Source organism: Anas acuta, chromosome 24 (assembly GCF_963932015.1).
Source record: "Anas acuta chromosome 24, bAnaAcu1.1, whole genome shotgun sequence".
Classification (NCBI taxonomy): Eukaryota; Metazoa; Chordata; class Aves; order Anseriformes; family Anatidae; genus Anas; species Anas acuta.
The window spans coordinates 2,633,573-2,653,275 of record NC_089002.1 but is presented as its reverse complement, the minus strand read 5'-3'; the positions used below and the strand labels follow the sequence as shown (position 1 = coordinate 2,653,275).

The window sequence follows — 19,703 nt, the reverse complement described above, 5'->3', positions numbered from 1 at the left end:
GCACCGGGCGCCTGGTGTGGGCAGGCCCGTTTCGGGGCTCGCCCGTGGAGCTGCCTCCACAAAACCACCGCGTAAACACGGGCAGGGCCGGCCCGCGAACGAACGGCCCGTGGGGAGCAGCCGAGAAGCGGCGGAACCCGCCGCGAGCCCTCTGTGCCCCCTCTGTGCCGCACCCAAGATGGCGGCTCCGTGCCTCACACCCCGCCACTCCCAGCATGGCGCCCGGCGCTTCCTGCTCTCGCGAGATTTCCGGCCATATTTATAGCGCGCGGGGCCCCGCCCCCCTCCTTTCTGCCGGAGCAGCCGCCGCCATGAGGTGGGTGCGGGCCGGCCGCTGCCATCCGCCGCCATCCTCCGCTATCCGCTGTCATCCGGCCCCGATGAGCGGCCCGGGGGGTTGGTCGGGGGCTGGGGAATGGCGGCTGATAGCGGGGATGAAGCGCGGATGATGCGGGGCGGGCCCGGCGGGCTGGCCCTCCGCCCGCGGCCTAGCCCCGCGCCTGAGCCCGCGCCGCTTCTCCCCCCGCAGCAGCAAAGTGTCCCGCGACACCCTGTACGAGGCGGTGAAGGAGGTGCTGCAGGGCAGCAAGACCAAGAAGCGCAAGTAAGAGCCCGGCCCAGGCACCCTGCCCACTCCTTGCCCCCTTCCCTCACCCCCCTGAGCCTTTACCCGGCTGCTTTCCCCCTTTCCCCCCCCCCTCCAGGTTCGTGGAGACGGTGGAGCTGCAGATCAGCCTGAAGAACTACGACCCGCAGAAAGACAAACGCTTCTCCGGCACCGTCAGGTTCGCCAAACTCTCAGCTCCCACCCAGCCTTCAGCCCCGCAGCCCCCCTCTGATGGGCAGGGCGCTTGGCCCAGGCGGTGCTGAACGCCCAGGGTAGTTCAGGACGCCCCCTCCCCAGGGGGTGCTGCTGGACGGACCCCCACCCTGGGTCTTAAAACGTGAGGGGAGGTGCGGGCAAAGCCACGGCGCTGCCCCCACCGCCCTGCCCGCGAGGGCAGGTGAGGAGCCGTGGAGGAAGGCGGCGAGGCGCTGCGGTAAGGTGGCACCGTGGTGGGGTCGCTCTGGTGCGTGGTCCTGCAGCGTGGGGTGACTCGGGTTGTGTCCGCAGGCTGAAGTCCACCCCCCGGCCCAAGTTCTCGGTGTGCTTGCTGGGGGATCAGCAGCACTGCGATGAGGCCAAGGCCGTCGACATCCCGCACATGGACATAGAGGCTCTGAAGAAACTCAACAAGAACAAGAAGTTGGTGAAGAAGCTGGGTGAGTGGTGGTGGGGATGTGGCTGAGCTGGGAGGGCTGGGCAAGCAGCATGGTTCTCCCTGTGCTTGGATTTCCATGACATGATTAGTTGGAAAGAACAGCAAACTGTCCAAAGTCAGCAAGAAGAACAGGGATCTGTCTAAGAATTACCTAGAAGAGCTAAGATCCTTCTTCAGGAGTGCTGGGTGATTGCCCTCTCCCAGAAGGAGGGGATGCAGGAGAACTGTTGGTATCTCCCCAAAGGTAGCGCTGTTCCCTGGTGCTCCTTTCCTGGTCAGGGAGCTGGAGAGCAGCAACAGCAGAGTAAAATTGGGGGCAAGACTTGGCTTCAGTCCTGCATCGTTTAAATGATCAGAATGTGATTGGCTTATTTTTACCTGATAGCCTATAAGGCTTTTCCCTTTCTGCAAAATCAGTCATTTTGACACATGTCAAGCAAAGAAAACTTAGCCTTCAATCATAATTAACCTCGGAACCACATGCAGGTGGGAGGTGATGCTGTGGGTTAGGCCTGGCAGGTGGGTGTTGCACCCCCTCCACATGTGCACAGAACATCAGAGGAGGCTCCTGATGCAGCTCAGAGTTGAGTGGCAGTGATGTGGCACAATAAATGTTTTTCATGGGAACAGTTACGTACAGCAGGCGTGTGGGGTCACCGTCAGGATGTGAGGCTGGGTCCTGGCAGGGCTGGCTGGTGTGCCAGGAGGAATTGATAACAGGGTTGGAAAAAGGCAGGATTCTGGGAATGTGAGTGTGTTGGGAGGAAATGTAGAGGCTGAGCTGAGGGTCCTTCCTCACCTACCTTTGCTCTCCTCACAGCCAAGAAGTACGATGCCTTCCTGGCCTCCGAGTCCTTGATCAAGCAAATCCCTCGAATCCTGGGTCCAGGCCTGAACAAAGCTGGCAAATTCCCTTCTCTCCTCACTCACAATGAGAACCTGGTGGCCAAGGTGGACGAGGTCAAATCCACCATCAAGTTTCAGATGAAGAAGGTAAAAAAAAGCACAGGGCTTGGAGCTACCGAGACAGCTCCTTGCCTTACCTGGGGGTTGGCAGGAGGTCCCTTGTGCGTGGCTGCGATCTCTGCTCCGGGCTGTAGGTGTCCCTGCAGCATCTTCGACCAGCTCCTGGGAGCAGCATCACAGCGCAAAGGGCTGCAGCCACCAGAGCGTTCAGCTGCTAACTGGGAAGGAGCAATTTGCGGTTGAAAGATCTTAGAGCAAATGATTCGGAGGCGATCCTGATGGGAGTGCTGAGCACAATGGCTCGTAATTAACACTCCTCTCGCAGCGAGCGGGTGACACTTGCAGGGTGGGGCCCTGGTGCCCAGTGGGGCTGTGCAGGCAGCAGTGCTTTGGGGCTCGACTTCAAAACTGAGCTTCGTGGCAGCTCTGCGGATGTCTGCTCTCTCTGTCAGAGCTGGGAAGGCACGCTTGACTCCCTGAAACCAAAACAACCCCATTTAGGCATGTTAATTCTCTGCCAGTGGTCTAAATGCGACTCCTGGGTATTGCTCAGAATTAGCAGCTCTGCTAGCTGAGGTGCGCCCTGGGACTCCAGCTGATCTGGGCCCGAGGGCACAACAACTGGAAGGACCCAGCGAATGGGAGAGTTTGCAAATGCTGCAGCGTTTCAAGCAGCCGAGCTAATGATATCCTGACACTTCCCTTGTCAGCTCGCTCGTAAATCCTTTTGTCTTCGGCCTGTGGGGAGCGTTGCCTTGCGAGCTTCTTGGCGAGGCTGGCAGGCGGACGCTTGGCCCCCGCGCGCGTTGTGCGCAGAAAGAAGGGGCTGCTGCCAAAACAGAAAGCGAAGCAGGCGCCACGCTTAGGGGTGAAGTTTGGAGCTTACGGGCTGGGTTAGCAGCTCACAGGGAACGTGCCAGCGCTGCCTGGCGAGCGGGGCATGGGATCAGAGGTAGAGGAGAGGTTTGAGCCCGCTCCCCACCTGCTCACAGCGCGTTACGCTCCTACTCCTGGATGAGCTGGGGAAATCCTGTCCAGCTGGCAGAGCAGGCGGGGGTCTGGTACCTCAGGGCCTTGGGTTCTTGCTGTGCCCCTCAGCGTGTGCGTGACCCCGCTGTGCTGTCCCCAGGTGCTCTGTCTGGCCGTGGCCGTGGGTCACGTGAAGATGACGGAGGACGAACTCGTCTACAACATCCACCTGGCCATCAACTTCCTGGTGTCCTTGCTGAAGAAGAACTGGCAGAACGTGCGTGCCCTGTACATCAAGAGCACCATGGGGAAGCCCCAGCGCCTGTACTGAGAGGGCAGCAATAAATTTTTTAGGACACTGACGGTGCGTTTTGGTGGTGTTTCTCCAAAGCTGCTTGGGCAGGGCTCTGTAAGGAGCTGCTGGTGGGGACGTGAGTTCAAGGGGAACACCAGAATTCACATTGGGGTTTTTGGAGGAGCAACACAAGGGGGTTGCTTGGGAGGGACAGGCTTCTGATCCCACAACCAGAGCAGGAAGGAGGGGGAACAGCTCCATTAACACCTAGAACAGGCAAAAGGGAGGTTGTTACCACAAAGCTGAGGGCTCACAGTGGGGTCACTGCTCAGCAGTCGAGGTGGGGCCCCAGGGTCCCCCCACTCCCCCCAGAAGGGTCCCTTACCTCATGGGGGCAGCTCCCTGCTCCAGCAGCCTCCTTGCTCTTGGGGGTGGGCTTACATTTATAGGGTTTTGCTGTCCTTACAGGGACCAATGAAGGGTCAGGGGCTCCTCCTGCCCAGCAGCACCTCGTGAGGACCTGATGGGGCTTTCCAGCTGGCCCCAATCACCTTTAGATTTAGGGGAACGGGCCCTGCTGGGGGCTCTCAGCAAGGGGTTGGTGCTGGCCCCAGTACAAGGAGCGGTTCTTGGCGGCTTTGCTTTGCTCTGGCCTAGCAGAGGGGTCCCGAACCAGTCCCTGTCCAATTTCTGGGCTAAAAATGAGATTTAGTGCATTTAATTAACGTATATAAATAAATACATTGTGTGGTGGCTGGTGGGCTGATGGCAGGCTATAGGATTTAAATTTCTGGGGAAAGAATAAAGCCCTCTACCCTTGAACAGAGCGCGTCGTAGCATCCAAGGGAACAAAACAATGAAACCAGCTCTGGAGCCTGCTGTTAGAAACCTTTAAAATAAGTGTCAGAGCCAGTTTCTGAAAGATCAACACAACACCAAGAAATTCCATTTAATAATTAAAAAAAGACAATACAAAATGCAAACATTTCTTTTTACAAAGTTCAGATACATTTTTTTTTTTTTAATCAAGTGCAAATAACTTTATGAACTACATCTTTCTCGTTAACTTTACTCATTTTGCTGGAGATGGTAAATCACGGCCTACTGCAAAAGGCAGATATAAATATTCCAACATGAAAAAAAAAAAACAAAAACGACAGAACACACAACAACCCTTCGTTACGTTCCCCGCGTCGAGACATTCAATCCATCCGAGAGGTGGCTGGTGCCGTTTTCAGCCTTTCAAACCTTTTCTGAGTCATTTTTGGGGGGATTTGTGGCAAAAGGACCGCTCCTGCCTGGTGGCCCCGTGGATTTTCGGGGGGTTGGTTGGGAATATTGGTGAAAAAGGGGAAGATTTGGTACCAGAGCTCTTTGTCCTTCACGCCAGGACGTGCCACCCGGCTCGCCTCTTCCAGAGCTGCCTCTGGGGACGGAGGTGGCCGGCGTGGGGACATGTGGCACCCAGGACAGCCCCGCAGGGCTCCCGGCGGTAGCAGCCCCGATTTTAAATCACGGAGACTGAAAAAAAAAAAAACAACCAAAAAACCTGGGGGGAGGAAGGAGGGGCTGCACTGCACCGGGGCCACCAGGGCGTGCGTTCCCGGGGTGGGTTTTTTTTTTTGGTCCTTTTATTTCTTCTAAAATATGAAAGCCCCTTTCAGCAGTCACTGCTCCGCTGCGACTACCCTAGAGCAATAAAAAAAGAGAGAAAAAAAAAAACCTCCAAATCCCTACAACAGCTTTTGTGCATCAAAGCAGCTGCTCGCAGGCACCAACCGAGTGACAAAGAGCTCGGCCCCCAGATGTCGAAGCTTCCAAGCGGGCTGGGAGCCGGGCGGCAGGAGGGACGAGCCCGCAGCTGCGATGAATCAGGGATCAGGGCAGCCTCCAGCATCCTGGGGACAATCCTCAGCCCCGCTCCGCCGGCCCTAAACCAGCCTGAGCCCCTCGTAACGCCCGGGAGAAGCTCTTGGGGTCCAAATTGAGGAGGGGAAACCCGGGTGAGCAGCCGGTTTTGGCACGGACCCAGCCTGGGTCATCGAGGGGGACGTGGTGCAATAAATAATTGCTCGTTAAGAGCCTGGGGAGGGGGGCTCGCCCCACGTGAGGTCAAGGGACAGTGAAAAGCAGGGGTGGGGACAGGGAGCAGCAGAGCTGAGCCCCAGCCCAGCACCTTCCCTCCAGGAGCAGCAGGATGGGGTTGGGGATGGGGGGGTGACAGCCAAGACCCGGTGGGAACGAGGGATGGGGAGGAGGACAAGAGGGGGCCGGGTGGCAGTGGGGTCGGTCCCTGTCCCCAGGGTCCTGTCCGGCCACGGTGACCCCCACGATGCCATTGTCACTGTGGTGCCTCTGAGGGTAGGATGGATCCCTCAGGCTCCTGCAAGCCTGGGAGGGAGCTCAGGAAATTGGTGCCACCGCGTTTCCGAGGGTGGCACCTGCACCCCATGGGTGGCACCTGCACCCCAAGGTGGCACCCAGCACCCCAAGGCACCTGCAAGCGCAAAGCTTCCCGAGAGCCAAGGAGGGCGCAGACCCCAGTCCCTTGGGGGCAGAGATGCTGGGGGGCACGGGGGGGTCCCTGAGCGCAGCGGGATGACAAAACCCCCGGCAAGTGGCACCAAGGAGGTGCCGTGGCCGAGGGCTGCACCTCGCCCTCCTGGCAGCCTCCGACAATCCCAAACTGCTCCGGATCAGCCCCAAAACGCGTGGCACCGACGCTGTTTATGGACAGAGACACCTTGAGACCTCCCAAAAACTCACCCCATCGCGCAGCGTGGCCAAGCCCTGCTTCCCTGCACAGAGAGGCGTGGGCTGTCCACCAAAAGCTGTTTTTTTTGGGAAAAAAAATGCGGCAGAAAAGGTTCCAAGGCCTGAAAACGCCATCGCATCGCTCGCTGGCAATCCAGGGCTGGGCTGGTTGGTTTGTTTCTGCGGCAGACACACATTCTCATTTCTCAGGCAGGTATAAATATCGTAGTTTCTAGTAGAAAACAAAAACAAAAAAACAAAAAAAACTTCCCTCTAAATAATATAAAGAAGACTCAAACGATTGCACTTAATACATATGAAAAAAAAAAAAAAAAAGGTAGAAAGGAGGATATCCTAGTGCACAAACATTTACTCCTGCTCTTCACAAAGCTTGCTTTTTCCGTCGACGAGTTCCTCTTTGGCAGAGCTTGCAAGAAAGTCTGGTTCCTTGGCACAAGTGTCTCCGGGAGGGGGGGACATGGGGGGGGGAAGGCGGCCGGCTGAAGCCCTCCTCGGTCGCTGCAGTTTTTCTCTCCCGTGCAGCCAGACGTTGTTCTCCGGGAACGTGGCTTGGCTTTCCTCCCGCGCCGAGCACCGGTGCCCCTGTGCGCCCGCCGCCGCGCCGTCCTTTACCTTCTCCTTGTTATTTTTTAATCAAGCAGGCATCACGTCGTGTGATTTATTATTTTTTTTGCCCCCATCTCCTCCGCCAAGCTGTGCTGATGGCCAGGACCCAGGAGCTGCGTCACCTCCCGGCTGAGCCCCGGGCTCCTGGCATCGAGGAGCGGGACGGAGCCGGCGCGGAGGCGAAAAGGGAATTCAAAAGGGGTTTTTTTTTGGGGGGGAAGCTGCTTCGGAAGAGAGGAGCAGCATCGCCGGCGGCTGAGACAGAGCGTGCCGAGACATCTGCGGAGCGGGAGGTGGCGGTGGTCCTGCCGGAGCCGAGCAGGGGGGAGGAGGAGAAGTGAAGTAAGAAGGGAGGGAGAGGAGGGTTTCCTCGGCAGCCGCGGGGCGCGGGGCGGCAGGGCGCTATTTGTAAGGCCGGAGGAAGCTGGAGACTTTGGAGCGCAGCAGCTTGATGAAGGAGCGGGGCAGCATCTCCTTGTGCTTCTCCGTGTACTTGAAGTAGTTCTGGGGGTGCGCCAGCACGTCGAAAAACGCCTTGATCAGCTTCTTGTCCTGCGGGGAAGCAGAGCCGGGGTCACCCTCCCTCTCCCGATCCTGCTGGGGGCAGCTCCCCAAAACCCCAGCACGACCCCGAACCGAAGCAGGGAGTTGAGTTGCACTCACCCCAGGGCTGCCAGGGAATCCCAAACCCCTCCAAGCATCCCGCTAAGCCCCAGGTGACAAGGCCCCCACGGGGACGCGCTCACCTTGAGGATCTCCTGGTGGTTCTCGGAGGCGTACAGCCTGCCGTCCCGCACGATGTCCTCCACCAGCTGCTCGTAGTCCTCTGCAACACCCGAGCGAGAAACCAGCTCAGGGGACGTGTCCCCAAACCTCCACCCCCCTCCCCAGGCACTCGGCTGCCCCCCAAGGCGCGCAGATTTGGGGTCCCCGGGTAGCGGGCGAGGCGATGCCGGGCCCAGCTGCTCTCCCCGTGCTCACCGTCGTAGGTGACGTAGGGGATCTGGAAGCCCCGGGCGCTGTTGGCCTCGCTGGTTTTGAAGTTGATCCACAGCTTGCGAGAGCGGGCCGTGAAGGCGATGGGCCTCTCGTACGTCTGGCACGTCTCGTAGGTGGTGATGGAGGACGGCGAGGCTGCGAGGGGAACGGCCGGGGGCTGCGTGACAACCCCGGCCCCACCGCGCCAAACCCTCAAAAGGGGGCGAGAGGGGCAGAGCAGGGGGCACCAGGGTGGGATTGGCTGCGTGCAGCGAGGCTGAGCCCCCTCCCAGCCCCTCCTGTTAAATGGCAGGGGTGCCCATATCCCTTCCCTGGAATGGATGGGGTTCCTTTTTCCCTTCCAGAGGTTTTAACCCCGGAGAAAGCGTGCCGAAGGGTGCTCAGCCCAGCTCACCGTGCGCAGCCCTACACACCAACAAGGCACCGAGCAGGCGGGTGACACCGATCCCCTCCCGCCCACCCATTTCCTAGAAGCACCCCACCACCTCCATCCCGGGCCGGGGCTTTTCCCCTTGGCATAAATCAGCTCAGCTCTGCAAAACCACGGCTCTGCGCTCCCCCCGCGGCGCGCTCGGTTACCTACAGTTTTTCCGCATGACCAGGACGTCCCCGCACTCGTCCTCGGAGGGCAGGAAGATCTCCGGCACCACGATGAGGATCTTGCGCTTGGGGGGCGGGTTGATGTTCCAGGTGCACTCCACGTTGGCGGGGTAATTCCCCGGGTAATTTGGGGACTCGATGTAGCCCGTGTACTCGCCCAGCTCGCCCCCGCACTGCCGGTCTGCAAGCAAGGTGGGAGAGGGCACGGAGAGCCAGTCCCACTGGGAACCAGTGGCACGGGGACTGGGACAGTGAGGGTTTACTGGGCGGTGGGGGGGGGAGAGCGCTCGGTGGCACTGCTCATTGCATACCCAAATAAAATAACCCCAAAATGCTATTTGAAGGAATTATCGGCTGCTTTGGAGGAAAGACCCCAGCTCACAGCACGCCCACCCCCCCACAGCACCATGCCCTGCTTACTTTTGCACTGGGACACGGAGGTGGAGCCGTCAAAGTCGGTGGTGGTGTTGCCGGGGCAGGCGATGCAGTAATTCTGCCGAAAATCGGGCTGGTAGGTGCCCACGGCGCAGCGAATGCAGCGGTGGACGCTGGTGTTGTAGTAGTGCCCGGGCGAGCACTGGACTGGGGGAGCGGAAAGCAAAGGGGGCTCAAAAGGGGGCACAACCCCATGGGACCCCCCCCGTTACCCCCCCCGGGGGCTGTCTCGGACCTACCTTTGGTGTCACAGTCCTGGAAGGAGAGGGCTCCCTCGTGCTTGGTGGTCAGCCCCCCGCCGCAGGGGAAGCAGAGCGCACGCCCCACCTCGGGCTGGTAGGAGCCGCGGGGGCACGGCTGGCAGGGCTTGAAGCCGTCGGCGGAGTGCTGGCCGGGGGGGCACTGACCTGCGGGCACAGGCATCGCTGGCACCCAGCACCCAGGGGTGCCCCATGCCCAGCTCCTCGCCCCGCCAGGCTCAGCAGCCCCGAGAAAATAGGAGCCGAGTGGTGGGGCCCCTCTAAAAGCTTCTCCCCTGCTCCAAAATGGGGAACTCCTGGGGGTCTCCGGGGTGCCCAGGGCTTTTCCACCTTCTGGACGGGGGCACTGAGATCGCAGGGTGGGGATGTCCCCAGGCACTCCCCCCCAAACCCCCTCCGTGCCCCCTTACCCGTGCAGCCGGTGATGTTGGTGGCTCCCACGGGGCCGAAGGCGTCGCTGCGGGGACACAGGTCACAGGAGAGCTGCCCCTCCTTCTCCTGGTAGGTGCCCGAGGGGCAGGGGACGCACTGCTCCGTCTGCCCGTGGTAATAGGTTCCCTGCGAGCAGCTAACTGAGAGCCAGGGGTGGAGGTGAGCGGCACGGCAGGGGGATATCCCTGGGGGGGGGGGGACCCACATGCCAGCCCCCTCCCCGGCTCCCCGCGGTGCCCCCTTACCACACTTGGTGCCCAGGCGCTGCTGGCCCGGCCCGCAGCTCTCCTGCCGCTCGGGGGCCACGCTCAGCTTCCTCGCCACCTCGTACTCCATCCCGGCGAAGCGCAGCAGGAACCGCTCCTGGTTGATGGATTTCTTCAGGGCTTTGATGGCCGACTTGAGCTTCTTCTCCACTTTCTGCCGCAGGCAGTGCAGGTTGCAGCTGGCTGGGTGCGCGGCGGGGAGAAAGAGGGACGGCGGCGATAAGGGGGAAACCCAGCGGGACCCCACACCCCACCCCAGCGGGACACCAAGGACCACTTGGGCTCTCCTTCCCGCCCCCCAAACACCCGCCCCGTGCCCACCTGTGGTCTCCTCCGGCTTGATCTCAGCCTCGAACTCCAGCGTGATGCGCGTCACCTCCTTGCCGGAGGAGTTGCGCGCCCGCCGGCCCTTCCCCTTCTTGGACGAGTCGCACTTGAGGTTGACGAAGGCAACCTGGCAGTCGGAGCAGGGCGCCGCACCTCCTGCATGAGGGGGGGACAAGTCAGGGCCCCGTCCGTGCCGGGGGGGGGACACAGGAGCACCCCCTCCGACCCTCCCTCACCTTGCGCCCCGGTTTTCCCCGCCTCGTCCTGCTTGCCCTTGGCCCGCGGGTGCAGGTGGCACTTGGCGTCCTTGATCTTGAAGGAAGCTTTCTGCTTGATTGGCGCAACGACAGCCTCTAAAAGAAAAGGCGGGTGCTGAACCAGCCGGGGGGCAAGGGGGGAGCAGCACGGGGGGGGTTTTTTTAGGGGAGGGGGGTGGCTGCTCGGAGCCCCCTTACCGAGGCACTGCTGGCTGCTGTTGGCCGCTCTCTGCTGGCTGCCCTGCCGCAGCACGGGCGTCCCGCAGCTCACGGTGTAGCTGCTGTCTGACTCTGTGGGAAGGAGGAGCAGGCATTGGGGGTGCCCCTCGGTGCTGAGCCCCCCCCGGTGCAGCCACACGGTCCCTACAGAGCGGCGGTGCTTGCCCCAAGGGGGTGCAGAGACCCTGGGGGGCAGCACCCAGCACCCAGCACCCCACCGCCTGGCTCCTGCGCTGCGCAAACCCATCCCGAGGAGCCAAACTCAGCCAGGAAAAAAAACCCACAAACACTCCTTTTCCCTCATCCCAGGGCTCGGGATCTCAGGGTGCTCCGCCAGCTGCTCCTCTGCCCCCAGTTTGGGCCAGGCAGGGAGATGGGGACCCCCCAAAACCCCCCCGTACCTGGCTGGAAGCGAGCCTTGGAGGCGCAGGTGAGGGCGCAGCTGTCCTTCTTGCCCGTCTTGTTGCAGGTGAGGGTGGCCCGCGGCGGCACGGAACCTGACAGGCATTTCACCAGCTCTGAGGGACACGCACCAGCTGGTGACAACAAGAGGGGGACGCCCGTGGGTGGCACAGAGCCACGGCGGGACCCCCTCGTCCCCCCTCAGCTGGCGGCACGGTGCGGCGTGGGGAGCAGCATCCCAACCCCCAGCCCAGCTCCTCCTTGAGCTGTCACCGCTGGGATTTTTCAGGATTTTTAGGGCAAAGCTGCACTTTGCTGCGTCTTTCCCCAGTGAAGGGGGTTGGGCGGGTGCCGGAGCACAGCCAGGGCCACAAAAATCATTCATTTAGGGGCACCTGCCGGGGCACGAGCTCACGGCCAGCCCCAAGCACGGTCCATAAATCAATGGAAAAAGTCCATAAATCAGGACAGAGGGAGCAGGACAGCACATCCCATCCCATCTAGACCCATGCCATATGGACAAGGGACCCCAGACAAAATCATCCTGCTCTGGAGCATCCCTGCAGCGGGATGCCCCAAATCCCAGCACGCCACCCACTGACAGCCACGGTGGGGGCTGTGGGGTTTTGGCACCCCCCAAGGCTGTGCTGGAGCATCCCTGGCAGCAGCAGGCTCTGCCCCCACGTACCTACGCAGTCCTTTTTGTTCCAGTGCAGCTTGCAGCCGGCGGGACAGGTACACTGGTAGCTGCCGGGCGTGTTGATGCAGCCGAATTTGCAGCCCCCGCGGTTGATGCTGCATTCGTCCACATCTGGGGGGGGGACACGGGGAGAGGTGGGGGGGGGATGTCAGGGGGGCAGAGCGGGACCCCTGTGATGCTGAATTGCCCTCAGAGCGGGATTTTGGATGGCCAAAGTGCACAAACCCCGTGCCCCAGCAGGGTGCTTCCAGCTCTGCCTCCTCCCAGCTCCACAGCCCCAATTTGGGGGGGTTTGAGGGAAGCCCCAGCCGGTGGCACCCCCAAGGGCAGGGGCCAGGCGGCGGCGGGTGCAGCCCACCCAGGCTGAGCCCGGCCCCACGGCAGGCTGGGGAGCTGCGGGGGGCAGCAGACAGAGCCGACATGGAAGCATTTAGCAGCCCAATTCAAAAGGCAGCTGCTTGGCAGCCCGGCCCCTCTCCCCGCTGCTCCCCTCCAGCACGGCCCCTCCGTGGGGGGACCCCCGACCCCAGCCCAAAACGGGGCACAGACCTGGGCAACCCCCCCGTTCCCCCCTGGGGCTGTCACCTCTCCCTGCTGCGGACCCCACGAGGCTCGGTTCCAACCCCAAGCAGCCCAGGCTGGGGAATGCCACCGGGGGTCTCAGGAGGGTCACCCTCCTCTCCTGCCATGACCCCTCTCCGGCACCCCCCGCGCATCCCATCTGCTCCCCGCGTCCCGGGGCACCGCACGCCCCCGCCCTTGGGAGCCAGCCTGAGCTCAAACCGAGCTCAGCCCCTTTTGATGTTCCCCTTCCCACCCCGTCCCAGCTCCCTGCCAAAAACGCCGGGGATTTCTCCCCTCTCCGCCGCTGCAGACAAGTCGCAAGCTGTTCCTGTCGCCCCGTTTGAAGTCGCAGACACCAGCCCCTGGCTGCGTGCGCCCTCCCCACCCGGCCCCGGCACCGGGTGCACGGCGGGGACATGGGGCATCCCCCCTGGGACCCCCCAAACCAGCCCTCGGGGACAGCCCCAGGGGGCTCGCAGCGACCGTGCGGTGGGGCTGCCCCGTTTCTGGGTGTCCCGAGTGCTCCCCCCCAGGACCCCGAACCCATCGGGGAGGTGGGGACCCAGCACCCGCCCGGCCCTACCTCCGCAGTGGGTGAGGCCGTACAGCGTGTAGCCCTTGTTGCAGAGGCACTGGAAGCTGCCGGGGGTGTTGATGCAGAGGTGGTCGCAGGTGCGGTCGAACGAGCACTCGTCGATGTCTGGGGAGGGGGGAAAAAGGCAAGGCAGGGAGCTGAGGGCTGGCACGGCCCTCCCCCACCTGCTGCAGCAAACGGGGGGGCTGCACTGGGATGCTCTGGGATGCACTGGGATGCTCTGGTTGCACTGGGATGCTCTGGGACCTCATGTCCCACCCCCCCTGCATGGTCCAGCTGCTGCCAGAGCATCTGCAGCCCCCCACACCGATGTCCTTCCCCCTCCAAACTCCTGCAGCCCCCTCCGCACCCAAAACGTGCCAAACCATGCCCTCTGCACGGCTGCGGGGACCCTTGGGTGCTGCCCGGCGGGCAGAGCTGTTGCACGGGCACGTCCTGCCCCGGGACGGTGCCAGAGCTGTCTCCGCACCCCCGCGGGGCACCTCTCCAGGGCTGGGCGGCCCCGGCTGCGCGGGTGAGCCCAGCCCGGCGGGTTTGATCCTCGTTTCATTGGCTTCATTAAGTTAATTGCCGCGCTCACGTCAAACTTGCAAGAGCGCGCGGCACCTGGACGGAGATGAAAGAGGGCTCAGCCCTGGAGCGTCGGCAAGCCCTGCGCCCCCCTGCTGGGGCCAGAGCCCGAGTTTTTGGCTTGCAGCAGCTGCGTTCGAGCACTGCCCTCGGCTCAGGGCTGGGGGGGAGCCCTGTGCCCCCCCAAAATGGCCCCGCAACCGGTGGTGCCGCGCACTGGCAACGCAGCGGCAAGGTTTGGTGAGATTTTGCAGGACGTCGGGGTGGGGAGAGGAAGGTGGGAAAGCTGTGCCGAGCAGGAGACACAGCCCTCCCTCCTGCCTTCTGAGTGATGGGGAAGGAGGAAAGCCTGGCAAAGGCACCCGAAGCCTCGCTCTGCATCCAGAGCATGGCCCCAAGCGGGGAGCAGACCAGGTTATGGGATGGGCAGGCAGGATTCAGCCTGTGCAACGGCCTGGAGCTGTGCCAGGGGAGGTTGAGGTGGGCAATGAGGAGCCATTTCTGCTCAGACAGAGCGGGCAGGCGTTGGGACGGGTTGCCCAGGGAGGTGGGGGAGTCCCCGTCCCTGGGGGGGCTCCAGGAGAGGTTGGGGCTGGTGCTTGGGGACACGGCTCAGTGGGGACAGTGGGGGGGGGGTGCTTGGAGCAGGTGACCCTGGGGGGCTCCTCCAGCCCTGATGACTCTGGGATTCTTCCCATCACCGACCCAAGGAAAAAAACTCATGCAAGAAAACACAAAGCTCGCAAGAAGCCGAGCAGGGTGGGCGCTGAGCTGTGCCCACCCAGGGCAGGACCCCTGCTTGGGGACGGGACCACAGAGGAAGGGACGGGGACGAAGGGCAGGGAGAGGCGAGGTCCCCAGGTCCCCAGCGCCCTCACCTTGGCAGTTCCTCTCGTTGATGAGCAGCTTGTAGCCCTTCTTGCAGCTGCACTCGAAGCTGCCCACCGTGTTCCTGCAGATGTGGTCGCAGCCCCCGTTGTTGAGCCGGCACTCGTCGATGTCTGGTGGGGACAGGACAGGACAGGGACACCCCTCGCACCCCGGGCTGGTGACCGTGGCCACCCCCGGGGGCGTTTGGTCCTCCCCAAACCTCCCGGCTCTGCCCCTGGGCTCTGACCCCAGCAGGTTTTGGCCGGAGACCTGGGGGATTTGCTGGGCACCCTTTGCTGGGCCATTTTTTTTTCTTGCCATCACCAAGGCTGAAAACGACGACCTGGGAACCTGGAAAGAGGCTGGCCGGGAGATGTAATTTTTTCCCCCCTTTTTTTCTTTTTTCCCCCTCCTAAACACAAAATTTACTGCTAGGAAATGCCCTGTAAAATGGAAGGGGAGCAGGAAGAGGCGGCTGTCCTCCCCAGCTCCCCGGCCCCCCGCTGCCAATGCTGGGGCGACAGCTCTGCCTCTCTGGGGCCGAGGCTTTCTCTTTATTATTGCGGGGGAACCGGCTGTAAAACAGCTCGCAATTGTAATAAAACCCCCAGACGCAGGGGATATGGCTCCAGGTTATTGCACTTTCCTGGAAACTGCCGAATCGGAGGGGCAGCGGGCGCTGAAAAAATAACAAGGGGGCAGGGGGGGGGCTTCTGGAATCAGTCAGCAGGTAGACAGCTCGCCGCGGGCCGGGGCTTTGCTTTCAACCAGGGTCAAGTTCCTGGAGCTGCCGAGAGACAAAACGCAGGCACTGCCCCGTCCTGCCCCGGGGTCACCGCGTCCCCTGCACCCGGGTGCACGCGAGGGGCTTGTCCCCTGGCCGACGCATGGGGACGGGGACGTCCCTGGGAGTGTGAAGGGTTTTGCAGCACCCCAAAGCATCACCCACGCAGGACCCGGCAGTCACCCCACAGAGCCGCAGTGGGACCCACGCACCCCGAATTGCCTCTAACTTGACCCAAATTACCCTTCCCAGGGGGGTTGGGGTCAACCGCGGCACCTTTAGCAAGGAGGGTCCCGTTGCCAGCTCCGAAGGAGCAAAACCAAGGGGGTGCCATCACCCTGCAGCCACAGTCTTTGGGATTTCCCCACCCTCTGCATCAACCCCTGTGGTCGCCGGTCCCTAAATTACCCCCAGGGTCAGGGCAGCCAGCTGGGGGCTTCGACTGAGAGCTCCCAGCACCGTGTGGCTGGGGCAGAGGGGGGCATCAGGGCTGTGCTGGGTCCCCAGCGAGCCCCAGGAGACACGGGGTGGGGGGTAAGGGGCTGAGCTGGGTCCCTGAGAGTCCCCTGGGGATCCCGAGCCCTGGCCAGGCTGTGGGGAGGGAGAGCAGCTCCCCCTGTGTGCATGGTGCCAGGTTTGCAGGACAGGGCGCTGGTGCATTTTGACGCATCTTAAAAAAGACAAAGAGATCACAATTTGGGATTTTCCCATCTCAGCAGACACCCAAAAAGCTTTGCAAACCTGGCCTCAGCTCCTTGGATCCTCCCTCCAGCAGAGCACCCGTGGGTGCCCACCGCACCCCAGGAGCCCCGCACGGGGGTGTTCCCCCTTCTCCATCCCTGGCCGCAAGCACGATGCAAGCAAACACCGTGGGGAACGTGGAGCTGAGCCAAATCTGAGCCTTTTCGGAGGGCTCCGAGGACACAGGTGAAGGCTGCCAGGGGCAGAGCACCTCCCTACCTTTGCACGTCTTCCTGTCGGGCTGGAGCATGAAGCCCATGGGGCAGCTGCAGTGCACGCCCGTGGCCGCGTCGTGACACTTGCTGTCGCAGCCTCCGTTGTTCACGGCACACGTTTCTGCAGGGAGAAAGAGAAAAAAGCCCGGGGGTGAGGCTCACGCTGCCCAAAACGTGCTGCTGCTGCTCGGGGGAGAGGCTGTGACCCTCCCTGCTCGGCTACATCAGCCCTGGGATCTTGGCGTAGTGCATCCAAGGAGCCCCCCCAGTTAATAACCCCCCTGAGCACACGAGGGGAGTGCTTTGGGGTTGAGGCACGGCACGATTTCAGCTCAGGGCTCGGCTGCACGCCGGCAGTCCCGCTGCATTTTCCACCTCGGCAGCGCTCGGTGCCTTTGTAACTCCTGGCTGCTGCTCTCCGTGGGTTTTGGCTGCGAGATCCTTGGCTCACCCCAGGCTGCAGGCAGGGAAAAGCACCCAGATTGATTTCTCGGTGTCTGTCCCAGCCCCTGCAGAACCCTCCTGCCTCCCAGCAATCAGCGCTTTAAAAGTGGGCAGAGGCCGGTGGCACCGCCGGGGCGCACGGGAACAGCGGCTCCACGGAGGCAGAGGGAGAAGCAGCTCTGCAGGATTAATCCTGCCTTGCTCAGCTCCCGGCTGGCAAAAGGTCCTGTGTCCCCCAAGAAAAGGATCAGGTGAGATCAAATATTGGCAGCCCCGAGGTGGAGGAGTTGCCTCTCCAAGTTACGCCCCAGCAGGGTGAGGTTTTGGGGCTTTTCTGCCACCAGGCAGGAGCTGGGGATGGGGCTTGGGGAGGGGGCAGCGTGGTGTAAGCCCGACCAGCAGGAGGCTCGGCCAGAAACACCGTGAAAAATAAAGAGAAAAAAGCTTTGGGACTCCTTGGGAGCCTCAAAGCACCCCTCATGGTGCAAGCAGGCGGCAGATCCGCAGGTTGTGGCTGGAGAACCCAGCACCGCTCATGGGGACACCCAGGGACGGTTTCTAAGATGTTCACCCCCAAAAAAAACAGGCACAGTTCCAAGCTTTTCACCCCAAAACACCCAGGGACAGTTCCAAGCTTTTCACCCCCAAACACCCAGGGACAGTTCCAAGCTTTTCACCCCAAAACACCCAGGGCTGACACAATTCAGGCGTGCAAAACACACTCAGAGGGGCGTGCACGGTCCCGGTCCCACACCAGATGCACCCCAGCACCCCCAGAGCCATTGCTCCCACCCTCCCTAAAGCCCCACGGCTCGCCCCGAGCTCCAATTCCCACAAAATCCACTCCCAACGTTTGCACATCCCACGTTCGTGTCCCTTGTCCCCAAGTGTCACCCACTGGCAGGCTCGGCCCAGCTGGGTGCGCGCTGCCCGGTCCAACGTCGCGGGCTAATTCGGGCGAGGTTTTGTAAAATTAGAACCCACACACACACGCAGGCAGCATCAGTGGAAAAAAAATCCGGTTTAGAAAAAAAAAAAAATAAAAAGCTAATTATTTCAGCATTATCAAAGTCAGCTGTTGCTGGTAAAACTAGAAGGGACACTAATTTAAATGAGGCATTTTCAGCTTGACAGCTTCCCTGTGAGATCAATCTTCAATTTTGCTCCTAACCACCAGAACAATGGCTCGGAGTGCATTAAGTTGTTCACAAAGGGTAATAAAGTATTCCTTTCAGAGGGCTGGCCGCTCGGATAAATGAGGCGCTCGGGCTTCAAGGAACCCGACATGAAAATGCCTTGAAGAAATTCCTTGGAAAGAGCAAAACCCCAGGTCCTGCCGCTCCTTGCGAGAGCCGCGTGGGGCACGAACGGCTGAGCCACGCAGCCCCTCGCTGCAGGGCAACGGGGCTGGGATCGTTCTGTGCTCGTCTTGCCGCTGCTATTTTTATGATGTCCCATAATAAGAGAACAAAGGGAGCAGCTCGCGAAATGAATGGCCAGCGCGATTACAAAACGGCCAGGGAGGGATTCGTGCAGATACGGGTCCCGCAGCCAGGTCCTCCCGGCGCACGCAGCCTGGCCACGACGGGGCCGGTGGTGTTACGCCGAGGGGAAGGGAAAATTCACGGGGGCTCAATTAAAAATTGAACTCAGCCTTTGTCCCAGTGGATCACGCACAGGGAGCCCCGGGAGGGTTGGTTTAACAGGGTCGCTGCAGAGATGCAATGATGTGCTCAGAGCAAATGCTGCTTTTGGGGTGACCGAGGAGCACGGCTCCCTTCTCACCTCCCAGCTCCTTTGGGACTTTTGGCTGGGCTTTGCAGCGAGCCCTCCCCAGCACCCCGTGCAGGATGCAGCCGGTGCACGAGGGGGGCTGAGCAACCCCAGCTGGGACACCGCAGCAAAGGGGGGGGCGCATCCCAGGGCTTGCAAAAAAAAGCTTTTGCGAGCAGACCACGGGCTCCTGGGGTACCTGAGAGGCAGGGAAGGGTTGGGGCCGGGTGCTGTGGGGCTGTTCGGGAGCCGGCCCTGGGAGAGGAGCATTGTTTGGTGGTGCTGGCAGCCCGGGGGCTGCTGCGAGCCTGGCGCGAGGCAGCGTGAGTCACCGAACCACACAGGGCTTTGGCGAGGGCCCCCGTCGCTCGGGGAGGGAGAAGACAAAGCAGCTTGTGCGCACACAAACGCTCCCACACACACACACACACACACACACACACACTCACACTCGCTCCATCCCAGCCTCGCTGTGCCACGACCGTGCCCCTGCACTGCCCAAATCCACACCGGGTCCAAGCGCGCCCTCCCTGCCCGCACGCGCTCCGGCTTCGCCTCCACCACCCGCAGGGAAACGTCAGCCCCGAGAGCTTTCTGAGATAACCGTGGGGCGATCGGGGTGATTAGGAGCAGCTCTGCTCAGCACAGTGACAGCCCCGAGATGAAGGTCCCCCCCCCAAAAGGAAGATGCCTGGGGAAGGCTCTGCAGAGCCCCCCGAAGCAGAAAGCGGGGAGCTGCACACCTGAGCGCACCGGGAGGCTGCGTGCACCCAGCACATCCCGAATTGGGAGGTTTTGTGCTCCCAGCACATCCCCGATCAAGCCACCGGGCTGCTGGCGAGGTGCTGAGCCCTCAGCATGCCCCAAGTCCTGGCTGGCAGAGCAGAGGCGTCCCCTGGCCTCGGGGCAGGGCTCGAACCTCACTGGTGCCACAGCGATTGCAAGGAAACCCCCGGGGAAGCAGCCCCGGTGACAAGCCTGAGCAAAGCTCGCTGTGAGAGAGCCTCCGAGCAATTTGTCAGCACGGCGAGCGGCCACGCTGGGACACGCCAGGTCCCCAAATGTCCCCACCTGCGCCTGCATCGGTCTGTGAGCAGGGGGGTGGCTCCAGGAAGGGGTAACTTTGGGAGAGCCCGGGGAGCAGCGCAGTGTCACCCGGAGCTGGGGTGGCTCCTGGGGACCTGTGGTGATGGTGTGGGGGCTCCTGGACACGCAGAGGGAGCGGTGTCACTTCGGGGTGCTGCTGAGCCAGCTCTGCAACGAACATCCCCGGGGCACAGGGAAGGGAAGAGGAGGGGATGTGGCCTCGGGGAGGGCGCACGGTGAGGGCTCCCCAGCAGAAAGCACCAAGGGAGCGAGCCCTGCTCTGTGTTGGGC

The 19,703-nt window shown here is 61.8% G+C and overlaps 2 protein-coding genes across 9 annotated transcripts in view; one reads left to right on the top strand and one right to left on the bottom strand.

Annotated features, from left to right (window-relative positions):
• Positions 1-234: 234 nt before the first annotated feature.
• RPL10A (ribosomal protein L10a) lies at positions 235-3,559 on the top strand. Its single transcript, XM_068659793.1, has 6 exons — positions 235-316; positions 530-604; positions 705-785; positions 1,115-1,263; positions 2,083-2,255; positions 3,358-3,559. Exons 1-6 carry the CDS (start codon positions 312-314, stop codon positions 3,526-3,528), a joined length of 654 nt encoding a protein of 217 aa, XP_068515894.1. The 5' UTR covers positions 235-311; the 3' UTR covers positions 3,529-3,559.
• An 868-nt stretch (positions 3,560-4,427) lies between these two features.
• SCUBE3 (signal peptide, CUB domain and EGF like domain containing 3) overlaps positions 4,428-19,703 on the bottom strand; it is a 35,768-nt gene continuing 20,492 nt past the window's right edge. For 2 of the 8 annotated variants that reach the window (XM_068659781.1, XM_068659784.1), the window contains 16 exons: positions 16,114-16,230; positions 14,378-14,500; positions 12,918-13,034; positions 11,759-11,881; positions 11,070-11,204; positions 10,648-10,740; positions 10,429-10,545; positions 10,187-10,348; positions 9,845-10,048; positions 9,578-9,739; positions 9,147-9,314; positions 8,893-9,054; positions 8,452-8,653; positions 7,855-8,007; positions 7,620-7,699; positions 4,428-7,425 (listed from right to left, as the gene is read on the bottom strand). In XM_068659781.1, coding sequence (XP_068515882.1) covers positions 6,992-7,425; positions 7,620-7,699; positions 7,855-8,007; positions 8,452-8,653; positions 8,893-9,054; positions 9,147-9,314; positions 9,578-9,739; positions 9,845-10,048; positions 10,187-10,348; positions 10,429-10,545; positions 10,648-10,740; positions 11,070-11,204; positions 11,759-11,881; positions 12,918-13,034; positions 14,378-14,500; positions 16,114-16,230 — 2,552 coding nt within the window. In that variant the 3' untranslated portion in view covers positions 4,428-6,991. The remainder of the gene's footprint in view (positions 7,426-7,619; positions 7,700-7,854; positions 8,008-8,451; positions 8,654-8,892; positions 9,055-9,146; positions 9,315-9,577; positions 9,740-9,844; positions 10,049-10,186; positions 10,349-10,428; positions 10,546-10,647; positions 10,741-11,069; positions 11,205-11,758; positions 11,882-12,917; positions 13,035-14,377; positions 14,501-16,113; positions 16,231-19,703) is intronic. The other 6 variants (XM_068659782.1, XM_068659785.1, XM_068659787.1 and 3 more) reach the window with 4 other exon arrangements.